This window comes from Cetorhinus maximus, chromosome 1, assembly GCF_964194155.1.
Source record: "Cetorhinus maximus chromosome 1, sCetMax3.hap1.1, whole genome shotgun sequence".
Lineage (NCBI taxonomy): Eukaryota > Metazoa > Chordata > Chondrichthyes > Lamniformes > Cetorhinidae > Cetorhinus > Cetorhinus maximus.
In genome coordinates this window covers 168,629,571-168,648,890 of record NC_135879.1, presented here as the reverse complement: position 1 = coordinate 168,648,890, position 19,320 = coordinate 168,629,571, and the positions used below count along the sequence as shown (strand labels likewise).

General features: G+C 43.5%; 1 protein-coding gene across 7 annotated transcripts in view; it reads left to right on the top strand.

Annotated features, from left to right (window-relative positions):
- ddx4 (DEAD (Asp-Glu-Ala-Asp) box polypeptide 4) overlaps positions 1–19,320 on the top strand; it is a 169,080-nt gene that overhangs the window by 93,272 nt on the left and 56,488 nt on the right. For 5 of the 7 annotated variants that reach the window (XM_078549653.1, XM_078549673.1, XM_078549668.1 and 2 more), the window contains exons 5-9: positions 1,946–2,065; positions 4,034–4,129; positions 6,087–6,152; positions 8,196–8,252; positions 13,389–13,427. In XM_078549653.1, the coding sequence (XP_078405779.1) occupies positions 1,946–2,065; positions 4,034–4,129; positions 6,087–6,152; positions 8,196–8,252; positions 13,389–13,427 (378 nt within the window). The remainder of the gene's footprint in view (positions 1–1,945; positions 2,066–4,033; positions 4,130–6,086; positions 6,153–8,195; positions 8,253–13,388; positions 13,428–19,320) is intronic. The other 2 variants (XM_078549661.1, XM_078549641.1) reach the window with 1 other exon arrangement.

Below are 19,320 nucleotides of genomic sequence, written 5' to 3'. Positions count from 1 at the left end.
TCTTGGCAGGCTCTCTTTGATGGTTCTGAAACTGATTTTGACAAATCTGTTGACAGTTCCAATGAGCTGGGCACTAATGAGCTATGCACTTTTTATGCACACTTATGCCTAAAGGGCACCTTGCCTCTCCCAAAGGTGTCCCAGGACCATATCCAAAGGGGTAGCTTACCTTTCCTATCAAAACAAATCCACAGTTCAGATCAGCTCTTACTTGGTCTAATATGCACACATTGGGTTTCACACTCCTGGCCTACCAAAATCCCACTTCACTGATTTAAATGGCTAGCTGCCCCTGTAAGCTGTGCATGCAAGAATCCCGGCCTGAATCCAATCTCGCCTGGGCAAAAATGGGAACTGCTGTGTTCGGGGATGGGACTTCCGATTTCTGGCTTCCTCTCCTTTCGCCACAACTGAGAGCCTCTGCTGTGGTGAAAATCCAGGCCTACGTTTTAAGGAGAAACCTGAGATGCTGAGACTCCTTTCACTGGAGCAGAGGAGTCTCGGAGTGTTTAAGGGAGATTTGTCAAATAGAAGGCTTCAGTTGTCATACAGGGAACAATATCCCCTCTATTTGGGAGTTAGTGATGAGGAGCCATATTTAAATTTGCTGTGGAGGGAATGAGAAATTTCTTTCCAGCTGTGTTATTGCATCATGGAATGCTTTTCTGTAGCAATTATTTTTTAAGGAACAATTAGACAATTATTTGAAGCAGAGAAAGATGCACAATTTTGGGGAGGGAGCAGGAATTGTATTAGTTTTGGATTGTTTTAGAAGGAACGGCATAGAAAATAGACCAATAGCCCCCTGTGGTGTAGGTTTCCATGGTTGTAAAGGGAATTCTGTTGCTGTAATGTTTTCATGAGTTTCTGGAGCCAATGCCAACATCTCTACATTGAATCAGCTGATCTCAACCTGTAGGAAAACCTTGCTGCTGATCACTATCAAGCAACTCTTGCTTGAGAAATGTCTCTGTAGATTGAGAGTAGGGTTGTGTTTGGCTGAGACCTCCTTCACTCTTGACTGGTTCACAAATGCTGGGTGTCATGATTTGATGGTGAAGTACTGAAGCTTGGGTGAAATCCCAGAAGTCTGAGCACCAACTGTTTCAGAACAAAGTAATTTGGGAAGGGATTCATCCTTTTCTTCATGAAATTAGCTACTAGGGATGTGTAAAGGATTGCAATGCAATGCGTCACCCCGTTGGCTGTGATTTGTAGTTGCTACGAATGGAGTATTAATGCTGATGCCTCAACAATCTGCACATCTTGTGTAGTAGAAAGTAACTCAAGATTTGTTTGAGCTCAGCTGCCAGTAAGACTGGAACTGATCATCTGGTATCCTTGCAAATCTGGAAAGTAAACTCTAGTCTTGCTCCTGGCTCTGTTGGGAGCTGCACGCTAATGCACATTTATAATTTCATCTTGGTGTGTTACTCTCAGGCAGATTGTGGATATTGGTCGGCATTCTGTCATTTTGTTGCTGCTTTCATATTGGCCTTGTTTTGATTTGGGATACCAAAATTTGGTATTGATGGTCATCAAGAATCCAAGCTAAAATATAGCAATATAAAAGTAGCCCATGACTCAATATCTCCAAACAAAGGTACTGCAAGATTAGCTCTTTGAAACTTTTGCAAAACCAAATATTACAGTTGGTATTCTGAAATTTGTGTTGAGATGGGAAGGGGCCCTTAAATGGCTGCATAATGAAATACTTGATCATGTGACTGGAAGGGGGAAATATGTTCTCCTTTAAGGAAATAATTTTTTTGTTACAGTAATTACTTTCTTTCCACTGGGCCAATATTGCTGTTACATTTCATAACTTTTTTGTCATAATGACTTTGTTTTACTCTGCCCTCAGAAATTTAAATGCTAGATTTAGGTTTTAATAGTATTTAACAGTGCTTTGCTCATCTTTCTTTGTAACATTACTTTAATGCAGTTCCCTGGTTTGCAGAAACGGCCACTATGAACGAAAACGAATTTGACGGCAGAGGTGGAAGAAGATGTGGGTTCGGCAGAGGTGATCGTGCTGGATTTCCAAGAGTTAGTGCACAGAATGGTAAGAGTTGGGGGAAATGTTCACTTGTAGCCTTTCGGTACCATTTCCCATCCCAGCGGATTGCACAAAGTTGCAGGATTTTCAGGTGACACCAAATTCGGGGTTGGGTGGGGTGTTGGCATAGTTAATGAAGGGGAGGAGTGTGATCAAGTACAGGAAGACATTAGTAAACTAGCTGCATGTGTGTATGATAAACGAACTTTGGTATAGATAACTGAGGTAGGGCATTTTGGTAGAAAGGTCACTCACCCCTTGGAAAATAAATAACTAAATGGGGTAGAGGAATAATTTTTTTCCATTCATTTATGGGATGTGGGTGTCGCTGGCTAGGCCAGATTTTTTTGCTCACCCCTAATTGCCCTTGAGAAGGTTGTGGTGAGCTGCCTTCTTGAACTGTTGCAGCCCCTGTGATGTAGGTACACCCACAGTGCTGTTAGGGAGGGAGTTTCAGGATTTTGACCTGGCAACAGTGAAGGAACAGCAGATGGTGAGTGGATTGAAGGGGAACTTGCAGGTGGTGGTGTTGTTCCTGTGTGTTTGCTGCCCTTGTCCTTCTGGATGGTAGCGGTCGTGGGTTTGGAAGGTGCTGTCTAACGTGCCTTGGTGAGTTCCTGCAGTGCATCTTGTACATGGTGTACACTGTTGCCAATGTGTGTTTGTGGTGTTGGAGGGAGTGAATGTTTGTTGAAGGGGTGCCAATCAAGTGGGCTGTTTTGACCTAGATGGTGTCAAGCTTCTCGAGTGGTGTTGGCGCTGCGCTCGTCCAGGCAAGTGGGGAGTATTTCATCACACTCCTGACTTGTGTGTTGTAGATGATGGACAGGGTTTGGGGAGTCACGAGGTGAGTTACTTGTCACAGGATTCCAGGCCTCTGATCTCTTGTAGCCACTGTATTTATGTGGCTAGTCCAGTTCAGCTTCTGGTCAATAACGATTTGGATGAGTAGGTACAGAAATAATTTTGGATAGTGATACAGGTTAATAAAGCAAGTTTTTAAAAAAAGAAAAAGTAAGTAAAATGAGTCACTGGGTTTATTTAGAGAGGGATAGATTGCAAAACAGAAGTTATGCTAAACCCTTGTAGAACCTTGGTTAGACCATCCTCAGAATATTGTGAACAGTTCTGATCTCTATTATAAAAAGGATATGGAAGCACTATCGGGTGCAAAAAGGATTTACTAGAATGACCTAGCTTTATCGAACTGAGCTTCTACCTAACGGGCTGGGTGCCTTAAGAAAAGGCTGAGGAGTGACCTGATGAGACATCTTCCGAATTTATGAAAGGGTTTAACTGGGGAGATATAGAGAAGGCGTTTCACTTATGGCAAGGCCAGAACTAAGGGCATAAATACAATAGGGAATTCAAGACAGAATTCTTTATCTGGAGACTGGTGAGAATATGGAATGTACCACCACAAGGAGCAGTTGAGGTGAATAGTGTGGATACATTTTAAGAGAAAACTAGATGACGGTTGAAGAGAAGAAAGGAATAAAAGGGTGTGTTAATGAGGTTAGGTGAAGTGTGGGTGGGAGGCTCATTGGAACATAAACACTGAAATAGACCTCTTGGGTCAAATGGTCTTTTTTGGGCTGCAAACACTTTGTAATACACTGTGGGTCAACCTTTGTGTACAAATTTATTACCTTTTTTCCTCCTGGATTATATCCCACATTTAGAAAACATTAAATGCGATTTGCTTTTGCACTTCCACTTTCAAGAAATTATGTATTTGAACCCTAGGTGTCTTTGTTTATTCACATCATCTTCTATTTTCTTTTTACTCCACCTCTCTGCCATTCTACCTGATAACCTTTCTCTGTCGAAAAGCATTATTTTCCCTGTTTGCCTTTTGAGTCAGTAGAATATTTTGAAAGTGTTTTATTTTCCAAAGTTAAAATCCTATATAGAACCAAATGTTAAAGATAATTTAAAGTCAGATCTCCCAAATGTGAACTTTCTTTTCTCAAGTTGCTGCAAAAGCAAGTGGAGATGCTCCTTTTGGTAGAGGTAGCCCTGTGGGCAGAGGTGGCCCTGGTGGAAGAGGAGGATTTTGTGGTCAATCAGGTGAGAGTATTTTAAACTTTACGTTTTATATGTTCCGAAATAAAGATTTTCATTATGGTTAACTGGGTGCTTGATGTCCACACACTTAAATTGTCATCATCATGTTTTCAACCTCCAATTCAAGACAGAGAAATCCACAACTATCAGACAGGATTCTGTTGCCCAGTGCACACTCCTTACTCCCTAAATCCAGGCAGTTTTGACACCTAGTTCAAGTATTCAATGACTAAATCTGCCTTGGAAAATTGGTTTACACGTTGAAGCTTCATTGGCAAAATATGTCATTTTCAACGAGACTTTCATATTAAAACCGAGTCGAATATATTCTGTTTTGCAGTGGATAGATTTTCAGTGTTAAGGGCTTCCCCCAATGGCTTAGTTGGTAAATGCATTGTCCATTCTGGAACTGAGTCATGATGAGAATTTCTGCATTAGCTATTCGTCAGTGCAGTGCATCATTGATTGCCTTCTCTGGCGTAACTTCTGATTGTTGAGATGCTGCAGTTCACCTCTGGTTTTGGGGCAAGTTTCCTGTTCCTCATTTGTCCACTGTCTCTGCCTGAAAAGTGTGTGTGAAGGCATTTGGGTGAGGAAGCTGTGGGCTGTGATGTCTGTTATTTTGTAGCATGTGGATGCAGTCTTTTGTATGAAGGCTGATAATATCTGAGGTGCCAAGGATTCTCCATATCTCAGGAACAGTATTCCATGCACAGGTCATTGTCCTTTTCTAGAAGAGGGATATAGTGGACCCTGTTTTGTGAACGAATTGCTTGTAGAATTACATCAGTTCTATATGACTATGTGTAGCTTCATGATGGTAAATTTTATAAATCTGATCTGGGTGCTAGTTTTGATCCCTGGACTGTATGATTTAACATGACAGTGTATTTACCATTGTGAAAGAAAGAACTTGCATTCACGTAGCACTTTTCACAACTGTAGGATATCCTGAAGTCATTTAAATACATGTGTTATTGCCTGTTGCTGAGTTTCCCCACATTACACAAATTTGTGCTCTGTAAGGCCCCACCATCATTAATAAGATAAATGCATGGATAATTTTTTTAATGCATGTTGTTTGAGGGATAAATATTGGGAGAACTCACTGATCTTTCGATTAGTGTAATGGATTTTTTTACGCTCACTTGAGGGACAAGGTGCAGTTTCGGTTTAACACCTTATCTGAAAGATAACCCCTCTTAACAGTGCAGCACTCCCTTGGTATTGCACAAGAGTGTTGCCCTAGATTATGTTCATGTCACAGGATTGGGGTTTGAACCCATGACCTACTGACGCAGGCAAAAGTGGCACACTGAGCAAAGGCTAATGACAAAAAGTTAAATCTTGGGCAAGGTGGTACTAATAAATGAGTTCCTGCTCCTGTTACTATCCAGTAATATCTACCAGAAAATAAGCATGACAACACTCGGGATTGCATGTTATCTTTTCCTCTCTCTTCTCCGTCTGTGCACCCACCCCCACTGCACTGCCAGCACAGTCCAATAGCTTGCTGGCAAATGTGATTGCTCCTGGAAATTATTTAGATTGCTCATTGGACCCCAGTCCTCAGTTTGAATCTGGATCTTGACAAAGGGAGAAATAAAACCAGGAATGATGTGGTTTAGAGGAAAGAAGTGCACATGTTTTAGTGTTTTACTTAACTATTGGGGTGCACACAAGCACCCCTGTCTCTTTCCTTCGTTCCCACAAGAAGGAAACCCTCAATAGCAATTGGAAGTAAGAACCTGTTACCTCCCTGCCTTGATCAGGAGAATTGAAGTGAAATGGGAAGTCTCAACAGACATCAGGTAGTCCTGCACTGACATGGAGGCAAACCTGGGATATCCTGCATTTGCATTGATTAGTGTTACTGTTGTTATTGTTTTAAGCCACTACTGTATTGGAGATTTGTTACATTTCATTGTAAACTAATCATTCTTTTGTGTTTTTTTTTTAGGCGATAGTGGCGGATTTGGTCTTAGTCGTGGAAGAGCAGGCTTTCGGTCTGTACTTGCAACAAGAGGTGAGATGTTGAGCATCTTTATTGTTTGTGGCCTGATCACATTTCCCTCCCTCTTCCTCAGCCCAGTGTTTTATGCCCTACTTCATAATTGTGAGCAATTAGCTCCAAGAGCTTGGATTGAATTTTGTAAAACAGGGTGAGTGCACATGGAACCATGTTGGGCTGCCTACGAACTTTCTCTCTTTTCCCCCACTCCATTCCCCTTGTAGGTCGGTCTTTATGGGTAAATACTCATACCTGATCTGGGCTGATTTTGCTAATTGCAGCTGATCAGTGAAGTACTACAGTTGGCCTTTGTTCTTGGGTTGGACTGGATGCAAAATCAACTGGATGTCAGATTATGTTGGTGGAAGCAGAGTCTTTGAATGTTATTGAGGCAGAGCTGGATAGATTCTTAAGTAAGGCAGGGGTTGTGTGAAAGGTTAATGGGAGTAGGTGAGAATGTGGAGGTGAGGTTACAATCGGATCAGCCATGATCTTATTGAATTGCAGAGCAGGCTTGAGGAGCCAAGTCCCCCTAATTAGTATGTTCGTATGATGATCAGCCCAACAAAAGCAGCATCTGATCAAATGGCAAGTCTTGCATGGAGACCATTTGGGCAAGGGACTGAAATACGACACCAACTCTGAACTGTACTCCAGAATGAACTGCCACCTGATGGGAGAAATGAAGAATATGAAGCTTGCTAAACAAATGACAGATGTTAAACACCCCCTGTGGCAATATATTGACATAGCAGTGTGCTGTGCTGCCATTTTTAGTCAAAGCTTTAATTAGTTTGAAATACACGTGCCTGTTTATTTGCAATTTGCTTAGTTGCAGTTCAATTTTAACAACCATTTCTGAAGCTCTGTTTTCCCCATTCTTTCTCTTCACCCCTCCCCCTCCCCCCAATACTACCATTTACACTTTATTTATTGCAATCCCTGCATATATGCAGGTGTTGTTGCCCAAAATCCCACTTTAATGCTACTTGTCATCTTTTTGAATCTGAGGTTGTCACTTCTATTTGGTGGTTAACTTGTCTAAGAATTGGTTTGATCTGGCTTCCACCTGTTGGTGTGGGTGAGGAAGTCCATTTTGCTGATGGCTCAACAAAACAAGCGTATGATTTGTCGATGTGTAAGCAAGTGGCTGTTTTAACAGTTTGAAGAAATTGAGAATTCGAAAGCCAGTCTCAAGCGTGGCAGGGCATTCCTGGATCCCTGATTTCTAGAATTCTGAAAATAAAAACTGATTTCTCGCAGGGCTTTGAAAGAAATGAGAAGTGGGATAAGAAAGCAAAAGTAAGATGGCTAATATTGATGAAGTAAAAACAAAAAATGCTGGAAAAATCCAGCAGGTCTGACGGCATCTGTGGATAGAAAGACAGAGTTAATGTTTCGAGTCTGTAAGACTCTTCTTCAGAGCTGAAGGGAAGTAGAAATTGGAGAAATATTTACTGTTTAAGGGGGGCGGAACAGGTGAAGCTGGATAGAAAGCCAGCAATAGGTGGAGGCAAAGGAGAGATTGTGAAAGTTGTCATAAATGAAAGGTCAAAGGGTTGTTAATAGTGGTGGTGCTGGCTAAAGGAGGTGCTAATGGTGACATTAAGAGTGAAAAGCAGAATGTGATAATGGAAGACTGGTCTTATTCAGGATGAGAAAATTGCACAAGGAGATGATGCAAATTATGGATGATGCCAGCTACTATGATGTGGCCCCAGTCTTTCACATGTGAGGGTTAAATTTTGTACCATCTAACACCACTTCTGTCACCTAGACCCTGCACTGAGATGTTGTTCATCGCCTGAAGCAATGCTATAAAAGGCAATTCCTATGTAAGATTACTAAAATAAAACACTGCAGATGCGCGAAATCTATAACAACAAAGTGCTGGCAATACTCAGCACATCAGGCAGCATCTGTGGAGAAAGAGATGACGTTGCAGGTTGATGATGACACTTCAAAGGTTCTGGTTATGGTTTACAGTTAAATTATTTTAATACTGTATTTACCTAGTTTCAGTATTTGAAATTCATCCTTTGAAATTTTCAATTGCAGGTGGTTACCGAGGTAGAAATGAAGAGCCCTTTTCTGGATCTACTTCTAGATTGACAGGTGACATGTTCATTTAGAAGCATAGACTTTTACAGCACAGAAGGTGGCCAATAGGTCTATATCTTTGGCTCTGTTGTAGAGCTGGCTAAAACTAATCTCACTGACTCAATTTCTCCCCTAGCCTCATGCTTTCCTCTGTTACAAATATTTACCCTGTTTTCTTTGAAATCATGGCCGCAGCCTAGAGCAGAACGTTCCATGTTCCAGTAACACAGCTTCCCAGTTACTCTTACAAAAATCAATGATTTCAAAGAGGCTTCAAAATTTCCTTTTTTTATTTTGTTTGCTCACTAGGAAATGGGAAAGAATCACAGTTAACATAGAAAATAGGAGCAGGAGTAGGCCATTTGGTCCTTCGAGCCTGCTCCGCCATTCATTATGATTATGGCTGAGCATCCAACTCAGTAGCCTGCTCCCACTTTCTCCCCATACCCTTTGATCCCTTTTGCCCCAAGAGCTATATCTAACTCCTTCTTGAAAGCATACAATGTTTTGGCCTCAACTACTTTCTGTGGTAGTGAATTCCACAGGCCACTCCACTCTCCCTGGGTGAAGTAATTTCTCCTCATCTCAGTCCTAAATGGTCTACCCTGTGTTCTCAGACTGTGCCCCCTGGTTCTGGATGCCCCCACCATCAGGAACACCCTTCCTGCATCTACCCTGCCTAGTCCTGTTAGAATTTTATAGGTTTCTATGAGATCCCCCCCCCACTCATTCCTCTGAACTCCAGCAAATATAATCCTAATCGACTCAATCTCTCCTCGTATGTCAGTTCCGCCATCCCAGGAATCAGTCTGGTAAACCTTCGCTGCACTCCCTCTATAGCAAGAACATCCTTCCTCAGATAAGGAGACCAAAACTGCACACAATATTCCAGGTGTGGTCTCACCAAGACCCTGTATAATTGTAGCAAGACATTCCTGCTCCTGTACTCGAATCCTCTGGCTATGAAGGCCAACATACCATTTGCCTTCTTTACCGCCTGCTGCACCTGCATGCTTACCTTCAGTGATTGGTGTACAAGGACACCTAGATCTCGTTGGACATTGCCTGCTCTCAATTTATAGCCATTCAGATAATAATCTGCCTTCCTGTTTTTACTACCAAAGTGGATAACCCCTCATTTATCCACATTATACTGCATCTGCCATGCATTTGCCCACTCACTCAGCTTGTCCAAATTACACTGAAGCATCTCTGCATAATAATCTCAGCTCACCCTCCCAACCCAGCTTTGTGTCATCTGCAAATTTGGAGATATTACATTTAGTTCCCTCATCCAAATCATTAATATATATTGTGAATAGCTGGGATCCCAGCACCGATCCCTGCGGTACCCCACTAGTCACTGCCTGCCATTCGGAAAAAGACCCGTTTATTCCTACTCTGTTTCCTATCTGCCAACCAGTTTTCTATCCATCTCAATACACTACCCCTAATCCCATACGCTTTAATTTTACACACTAATCCCTTATGTAGGACTTTGTTGAAAGCCTTCTGAAAGTCCAAACAAACCACGTCCACTGGCTCCCCCTCATCAACTCTACTAGCTACATTCTCGAAAAATTCCAGCGGATTTGTCAAGCATGATTTCCCTTTCGTAAATCCACGCTGACTCTGTTCGAATCTGCCACTGTTTTCCAAGTGCTCAGCTATTAAATCTTTTATAATGGACTCTAGAATTTTCCCCACTCCTGACGTCAGGCTGACAGGTCTATAATTCCCTGTTTTCTCTCTACCTCCCTTTTTTAAATAGTGGGGTTACATTACCCTCCAATCTGTAGGAACTGTTTCAAAGTCTATAGGATCTCAGAAGATGACCACCAATGCATCCACTATTTCTAGGGCCACTTCCTTAAGTACTCTGGGATGTAGATTATCAGGCCCTGGGGATTTATCGGCCTTCAATCCCATCAATTTCTCCAACACCATTTCCCAACTAATACTGATTTCTTTCAGTTCCTCCCTCTCACTAAACCCTGTGTTCCCCAATGTTTCCGGTATGTTATTTGTGTCCTCCTTTGTGAAGACAGAACCAAAGTATGTATTTAGTTGGTCAGCCATTTCTTTGTTCCCCATTATAAATTCCCCTGTTTCTGGCTGTAAGGGACCTACATTTGTCTTCACCAATCTTTTTCTCTTCACATACCTATAGAAACTTTTACAATCAGTTTTTATGTTCTCCGCAAGCTTACTCTCGTACTCTAATTTCCCCTTCTTAATCAATCCCTTGGTCCTCCTTTGCTGAATTCTAAAGTGCTCCCAATCCTCAGGTCTGTTGTTTTTTCTGGCCACTTTGTATGCCTCTTCCTTGGATCTAATGCTATCTCTAATTTCCCTTGTAAGCCATGGTTTGGCCACCTTTCCTATTTTACTTTTGTGCTAGACAAGAATAAACAATTGTTGCACTTCACCCATATGCTCTTTGAATGTTTGCCATTGCCTATCCACCATCATCCCTTTAAGTAACATTTCCCAGTCCATCATAGCCAACTCGTGCCTCATGCCATTGCAGTTTCCTTTTATTAAGGTTTAGGACGCTAGTCTCAGAATCAACTACGTCACTCTTCATCTTGATGAAGAATTCTATCATATTATGGTCGCTCATCCCCAAGGGGCCTCGCACAACTAGATTGCCAATTATTCCTTTCTCACTACACAATACCCAGTCTAGGATGGCCTGCTCTCTAGTTGGTTAAAATATTTTAGCTATGCAAAAGTGTTAAGGCTAAGTGTTTGGGGAAACATTAATTTCTATTGAATTAGTTAACTTAAGGAGTGATTTGTGTTATAACATCCCTTCTTCCCTTGTTTTTTTTCTCTTGTCATCCTCCTCCTCCACCTCCCCCCCCCCCCCTTCTCTCTTTATTTATTTTGTGGTATGTGGGTGTCGCTGACTAGGCCAGCATTTATTGCCCATCCCTAATTGCCTTTGAAAGTGGTGGTGAGCTGCCTTCAACCACTGCAGTCTATGGTGTAGGTACACCCATATTGCTGTTGCGGGGGGAGTTCCAGGATTTTGACCCAGTGACGTTAAAGGAATGACAATATCGTTCCAAGTCAGGATGGTGGGTGACTCGGAGGGGAACTTGCAGGTGCTGGTGTTCCCACGTGTCCACTGCCCTTGTCCTTCTGGGTGGTAGCGGTCGTGTGTTTGGAAGGTGCTGTCTAATGAGCCTTGGTGAGTTTCTGCTGTGCATATTGTAGATGGTACACACTGCTGCTACTGTTGGTTCCTGGTGGAGGGAGTGAATGATTTTGTTTGGAAGGGGTGCCAATCAAGTGGACTGCTTTGTCCTGGATGGTGTTAAGTTCCTTGAGTGTTGTTGGAGCTGCATTCATCCAGGCAAATGGAGAGTATTCCATCACACTCCTGATTTGTCCCTTGTAGATGATGAACAGGCTTTGCAGAGCCCAGAGGTGAATTACTTGTCACAAGATTCCTAGCCTCTGACCTGCTCTTGTAGCCACAATATTTATGTGGTTAGTCCAGTTCAGTTTCGGTCAATCGTAACCCCCAGGATGTTAGTGGGGAATTAAGTGATGGTAATGCTGTTGAATGTCAAAGGGCGATGGTTAGATTCTCTCTTGTTAGAGGCACTCATTGCCTGTCACTTGTGTGGCGTGAATATTACTTGCCACTTGTCAATCCAAGCCTGGACATTGCCCAGGTCTTGCTGCATTACGACATGGACTGCTTCAGCATCTGAGGAGTCGCAAATGGTGCTGAACATTGTGCAATCATCTGTGAACACCCCTGCTTCTGACCTTATGATGGAAGGAAGGTCATTGACGAAGCAGCTGAAGCTGGTTGTCCTCGAGCTGAGATGACTGACCTCCAACAACCACAACCATCTTCCTTTGTACTAGGTGTGACTCCAACCAGCGGAAAGTTTTCCCTTGATTCCCATTGACTTCAGTTTTGCTAGGGCTCCTTGATGCCACACTCAGTCAAATGCGGTCTTGATGTCAAGGGCAGTTACTCTCCACCTCACCCTGGGAGTTCAGCTCTTTTGTCCATGTTTCAACCAGGGCTGTAATGAGGTCAGGAGCTGAGTGGCCCTGGTGGAACCAAAACTGTGCGTCAGTGAGCAGGTTATTGCTAAGCAAGTGCCACTTGATAGCACTGTTGATGACCCCTTCCGTCACTTTACTGATGATGGAAAGTTGACTGATGGGGCAGTAATTTGCTGGGTTGGATTTGTCCTGCTTTTTGTTTACAGGATGCACATGGGCAATTGTCCACACAGCTGGGTAGATGCCAATGTTGTAGCTGTACTGGGACAGCCTGGCTAGGGGTGCGGCAAGTTCTGGAGCACAAGTCTTCAGTATTATTGCAGGAATATTGTCAGTGCCCATAGCCTTTGCAGTATCCAGTGCCTTTAGCCATTTCTTGATATCACGTGGAGTGAATCGAATTGGCTGAAAACTGGCGTCTGTGATGCTGGTGACCTCCGGAGGAGGCCGAGATGGCTCACCCACTTGGCACTTCTGGCTGAAGATTGTTGCAAATATTTCAGCCTTATCTTTTGCACTGATGTGCTGGGCTCCATCATTGAGGATGGGGATATTTGTGGAGCCTCATCCAGTGAGTCGATTAATTGCCACCACAATTCAGGACTGAATGCTGCAGAACTGCAAAGTTTGGATCTGATCCATGGAACCTTTATAGTACAGAAGGAGCCCATCGTGCCTGTGCTGACCAAAAAAGAAAAAAGAAACTGGCCACTCACTTTAATCCCACTTTCCAGCATCTGGTCCATAGCCTTGCAGGTTACAGCACTTCAGATGCAGTTTTAGTTACCTTTTCAATTTAAATGAGTTTAGTGTTTCAGCCTCCACCACTAACTTAGGCAGTGAATTCCAGCTACCCACCACCCTCTGGGTGAAAAAATATTTCCTCCATGTCCCCTCTAATCCTTCTACAAATCACCTTAAGTCTATGCAGCCTGGTAATTGACTCCTTAGCTAGGGGAAATAAGTCCTTCCTGCCTAGCCTATTTCGGCCTCTCCATAATTTTGTACAGCTGATCCGTTGGTTGTGGAGTCACCTTAGCACTGCCTATCACCCCCTCCCCCCACTCTCAAATCCTCTCTCAACCACAGTTAATATAAGTTGTATGTTTTTTTTTTAAGGTCGTTGGAATTCTAGTGATGAAGGTGACAAAAACCAAGGTAAGAGTCAAGCTTTCAAAGGGAACTTGTATTCAAGCTGTGTTTTATTTAGGTTGACTTTTTTTAAAGTAGAGTTCATTTTCCTTGCTTGCATGTTCATGTTTTCATTTTGGCACATTTGGTGTAACATTTACTGCATTTTACCCACAATAGGATAGTGCCGCTCGAGATTGCTTCTCCTGCTGCAAAGTGCAGAACGCCTTCATGTTGATCCATTACTCAACAGACAGAATTTATTTTTGTGGCGTGGAACTTTAATGCCGAAATTGTGGCAAACTATTTGATCCTGCAGGGACAGTTGAATAATATTCAGTATTTTGTGCTAGTGCCAAATGCAACTGGTAAATGATAAAAGTTGTTCTGTCTGTGACTAATGTGATTTTAGTACAGTGGGGATCAGGAGGCTTCTCTTTTAAAACCTGGATCTAAGGGAGAATAGGTTTAAAAAAAAACTATCTCCCAAATTCTGGTCCTTATTGTGCTCCGATGCGTTAGAAGCAAGTTTCCTTTTTCTTTTGTAATCCAAATCGATGCTGATACTGTGGAAATGGTATGTTTTTGATATCTTGAATCAATATGCATATAGATCCTAGGGATATACTTAAAATATCAACGGTGTTTTGTAAGTAACCAGTTACTGATACCCATACTTGATTCAGAATACTTTCTAACAGTTGACATGCAAAGATGCTAAAGGGTTGCATTTATATAGCTCCTTATCACATCTGAGAGGTTAATGTAGAATTAGTTATTTTGAAGTACATTGTTAGTTAAGTAAAGACTGCAAGATCATGCAAAAAACTGAGTAATGTGTACCCAGTTAACTTGTTCCTGGCAGTTATAATTGTGGGAGGAAAGTGGTCCAGGACCCTTTTTTTTTTCACAAATTGTACCATAGGCAATTTATGTGAAGATGGAATCTCCCCAGTTCATTCTTTGAACTAGGGCTACTGGCATTGGGCTTCAACCAACCCACTTGCGAAGTAGGAACCTTTTGGAAGTGACCATTTTTCATATCTGCCTATATGGGGTTGGGAGAACTCATCTAGGCAAATGGGGAGTATTCCATCACACTCCTGACTCATGCCTTCTAGATGGTGGACAGGCTTTGGGGAGCAGGAGGTGAGTTACTCGTTGCACGATTCCTAGCCTCTGACCTGCTCTTATAGCCACAGTATTTATATAGCTGGTCCAGTTCAGTTTATGGTCAATGGTAACCTCCCAGGATGTTGATAGTGGGGGATTCAGTGATGGTAATGCCATTGAACATCAAGGGCCGATGTTTGGATTCTCTCTTGTTGGAGATGGTCATTGCTGACACTTGTGTGACATGAATGTTACTTGCTACTTGGCAGCCCAAGCCAGGATATTGTCCAGGTCTTGCTGCAATTGGACTCCTCAGTTTGAGGAGTCGCAAATGGTACTGAACATTGTGCAATCATCAGTGAACATACCCGCTTCTGACCTTATAATGGAAGGAAGGTTATTGAAGCAGCTGAAGATGGTCGGGCTGAGGACACTACCCTGAGGAACTCATGCAGTGATGTCCTGGAACTGAGATGATTGATATCAAACAATCACAACCACCTTCCTTTGTGCTAGGTATGACTCCAATCAGCGGAGAATTTTCCACCTGATTCTCATTGACTCCAGTTTTGTTAGGGCTCCTTGATGTCACACTCCGTCAGATGCGGCCTTGACGTCAAGGGCAGTCACTCTCTCCTCATCTTGGGAGTTCAGCTCTTTTGTCCAAGTTTGAACCAAAGATGTAATTAGGTCAGGAGCTGAGTGGCCCTAGCGGAATCCAAACTGGGCGTTAGTGAGCAGGTTATTGCTAAGCAAGTACCACTTGATATCACTGTTGATGACTCCTCCCATTGCTTTACTGATGATCGAAAGTAGGCTGAGGGGTGGTAATTGGCCATGTTGAATTTGTCCTTTTTGTGTACAGGACATACCTAGGCAATTTTCCACATAGCTGGTGGTGTAGCCGTACTGGAGCAGCTTGGCTAGGGGCAAGTTCTGGAGCACAAGTCTTCAGTACTATTGCCGGAATATTGTCAGTGCCCATAACCTTTTGTACTATCCAGTGCCTTTAACCATTTCTTGATATCGCGTGGAGTGAATCAAATTGGCTGAAGACTGGCATCTGTGATGCTGGGGACCCCCCGGAGGAGGTCAAGATGGATCCTCTACTTGGCACACCTGGCTGAAGATTGTAGCAAATGCTTCCACCTCTTTTGCACTGATATGCTGGGCTCCTCCATCATTGAGGATGTGGATATTTGTGGAGCCTCCTCCTCCAGTGAGTTGTAAAAAACTATCCACCACCATTCACGACTGGTTGAGGCAGGACTGCAGAGCTTGGGTCTGATCTGCTGGTTGTGGGATTGCTTAGCTCTGTCTATCATTTGCTGCTTATGCTGTTTGGCACACAAGTAGTCCTATGATAGGTTCACCAGGTTAACACCTCATTTTTAGGTATGTCTGCTGCTGGTCCTGGCATGCCCTCCTGTACTTTTCATTGAACCAGGGTTGATCCCCTGGCTTGATGGTAATCGTAGAATGGGTGATATGCCAGGCTATGAGGTTGCAGATTGTGTTCGAGTGCAACTCTGCTGCTACCGATGGCCCACAGCGCCTCATGGATGCCTAACGTTGAGTTGCAAGATCTGTTCGAAATCGATCTCATTTAGCACGGTGGTAGTGCCCCACAACACGATGGAGGGTGCTCTCAATGTGAAGGTGAGACTTAGTCTCCACAACGACAGTATCGGTAGGAGTGACCACCGCACAGTCATGGACAGATGCAGGCAGGTTGGTGAGGATGAGGTCAAGTACGTTTTTCCCTCTTGGTTCCCTCACCACCTGTGCAGACCCAGTCTAGCAGCTATGTCCTTTAGGGCTCAGTCAGTAATGGCGCTGCCAAGCCACTCTTGGTGATGGGCATTGAAGAACCCACCAAGAGTACATTCTGCACCCTTGCCACCCTCAATGCTTCCTCTGAAGTGATGTTCAACATGGAGGAGCACTGATTGATTAGCTGATGGAGGGTGGTACATGGTAATCAAGGAGGTTCCCTTGCCCATGTTTGACCTGATGCCATGAGACTTTTGGGGTCCGGAGTCAATGTTGAGGACTCCCAGGGCAACTCCCTCCTGACTGTATACCACTGTGCAGCCACCTCTGCTGGGTCCGTCCTGCCGGTGGGACAGGATGTACCCAGAATTGGTGGTGGTGGTGTCTGGGACATTATCTTAAGGTATGATTCTGTGAGGATGACTGTCAGGCTGTTGATTGACTAGTCTGAGAGACCGCTCTCCCAATTTCGGCACTAGCCCCCAGATGTTAGTAAGGAGGACTTTGCAGGGTTGACAGGGCCTTGCCCTTGTTGATGCCTGGTAGTCCATCTGGTTCCATTCCTTTTTTTTGTGACTTTTTCGTGGTTTTTTACAACTGTGCCATTGAGGGCCATTTTAGAGGGCATTTAAGAGTCATCCACATTGCTGGAGTCGTATATAGGCCAGATCAGGTGGCTATGGGGAGGGGAGTCAGAAGGTGAGTTATTTGCCTCAGAATTCCCAGCTTCTTGCCTACTATTGTGGCCACCGTATTTGTTTGGCTGGTCCAGTTCTGTTACTGGTCAATGGTAATACCCAGGATCCTGATAATGGGGATTCAGTGATGGTAGTGCCATTTAATGTTGTGTGGTGGGAATATTACTTGCCACTTATGAGCCCAAACCTGAATGCTACCCATGCCTTGCTGCATATTGGCATGGACTACTTCAGTGAGGAGTCACAAATAGCACTAACATTGTGCAATCATCAGCAAACATCCCCACTTGACCTTTTGGTGGAGGGAAGCTCATTGATGAAGTAGCTGAAAATGATTGGGCCTAGGACACTACCCTGATGAACTGTTGCAGTGATGTCTTGGGACTTCTGATAATTTCCAAATTCTAACCACACTCTGGCTAAAGAAGGTTATTACCTGTCTTTTATTGATAGTTCTGATATACCCCCGCAGGTGAAAATGCCTCTATGCATATTCTGTTGAACCCTTTCTAATCTTGAAGACCTCCGTCAGGTCACCCCTCAGTCTTTCTGGAGAAAAGACCCCCAGCCTGTCAATATTTCCTGATAGGTGTAAGTGCTCAGTTCTGGTATCATCCTACTAGCTCTCTTTCTTGGAACTTCTCTAGTACCTTTTTATCCTTTTTGTTACAAAATGGAGACCAAAACCACAGGCAGTACAAATGTGTTCTAACCAAGGTTCCACACAAGCTAACACAACTCTTCTGCTGTTCAATTCTATACCTGTAGAAATTAACCACAACACTTGGCTTTTAGGTGTGTATTTTTTTTGTCCGCTCTCGCTCCCGCCCTCACTCTCCTCCCGCCCCCCACCCACCAGTTCCCTCTGCTGCTCCTACCCCATTCAGGCATGTACGGAGGCGGGAAGGAAATTTTAACCTTAGGAAATGTTTGGATCAAGTGGGAAGTTAGTATTTTTAAAAATGAGTCATGACTGCAACATAACCATTGGTAGATATTTGTCACGATCGAATGGGGATGGCTACCAGGACTTCCCCTTTTTTCCCCACTCCTCGATTGATCAACTCTTGACTCCTCAAAGCCTGTCTGACCACAACCTACAAAGCAGAAGTGAGGAGTGTGATGAAAAACTCTCCCGTTTCCTGGATGACTGCAGCTCTAACAACACTCAAGAAGCTTGACACCATTCAGGATCAAGTAACTCTTTCAATTGGCACTTCATTTTCCAGCACTAAACATTCACTCGCTTCATCAGCAGAGCACTATTGCTTCATGTGCACCATGTACAAGATGCATTGTAGCAACCCTCAAAGGCTTTTTTGACTACTTCACCCCCGTGCGCCCCACATTCCCCAATCTATGACCGTGACCATCTAGAAAGACAAGGGCAGGAGGTGCCATAGATCACCTGCAAGTTCCACTCTAAGCCACACACCATCCTGATTTTTGGAACTATATTGCCATTCCATTGTTGCCACTGGGTCAAAATCCTGCAACTTCCTACCCAACAACACCATGGAAGTACCTTCACCACAGTAAATTCAAGAAGGCAGCACACCATCACCACCTCCGTGAGCAGCTGGGGATGGGCTCGTGACACCCATCTCCCAAGAGTGAATAAAAAAGAAGCTAATTTGGTGTCATCAGCAAATTTTGAAATAGCACACTTGATTCCTGAATTGTTGAAGTAAATGGTGAACCACATAGTTTCAATACTTCTGGAACAATGATTTTTGCTTTTTGGCACTCTGAGTAGCTACCTTAAACTTTTACACTCTCTTTTCTGTTTTTAGCTAACTTAGCTAAACTAGGGATCAGAAAGGCTTCTGGTCTACATTCCATACCGTATTGTAGATTTTTCTCGTTTGTCTGTCGAGGAAGATCAAGGTTCTTCTTAGATGTATTACCACAAGTGTGCAGTCTCCAGAGAGCATACCTACTGCCTCAACTGAGACCTAACTATCTGGACAGACTTGGGCTCAGGTTGGTGGTAGGTTAGCCAATCTAGGAGGCCATTTTTGGACAACTCACTCAACAATCTTCCTTCAATTTTGACTGATGGCACAATATGTGGAAGAATTGGAACATGCCAAATGGATTCTGCACAGAGGACCCCACAGTACAATCTGAAAGATTAAACCTTCCATGCAAACATTGGGCAACCGTCAACCACCTCTGAACTGGTCATGGTAGATGTTGCCACCTTCTCCACAAACGGAAGGCTAAAGCAGCCCCATCATGCAACTGCAGAGCTCCTAATCAGACTGTGGACAGCAATGAACACTACTTTTCAAAATAAGCCTGCAGACAGCCTACCAGCTGTGCATGTTGTTATG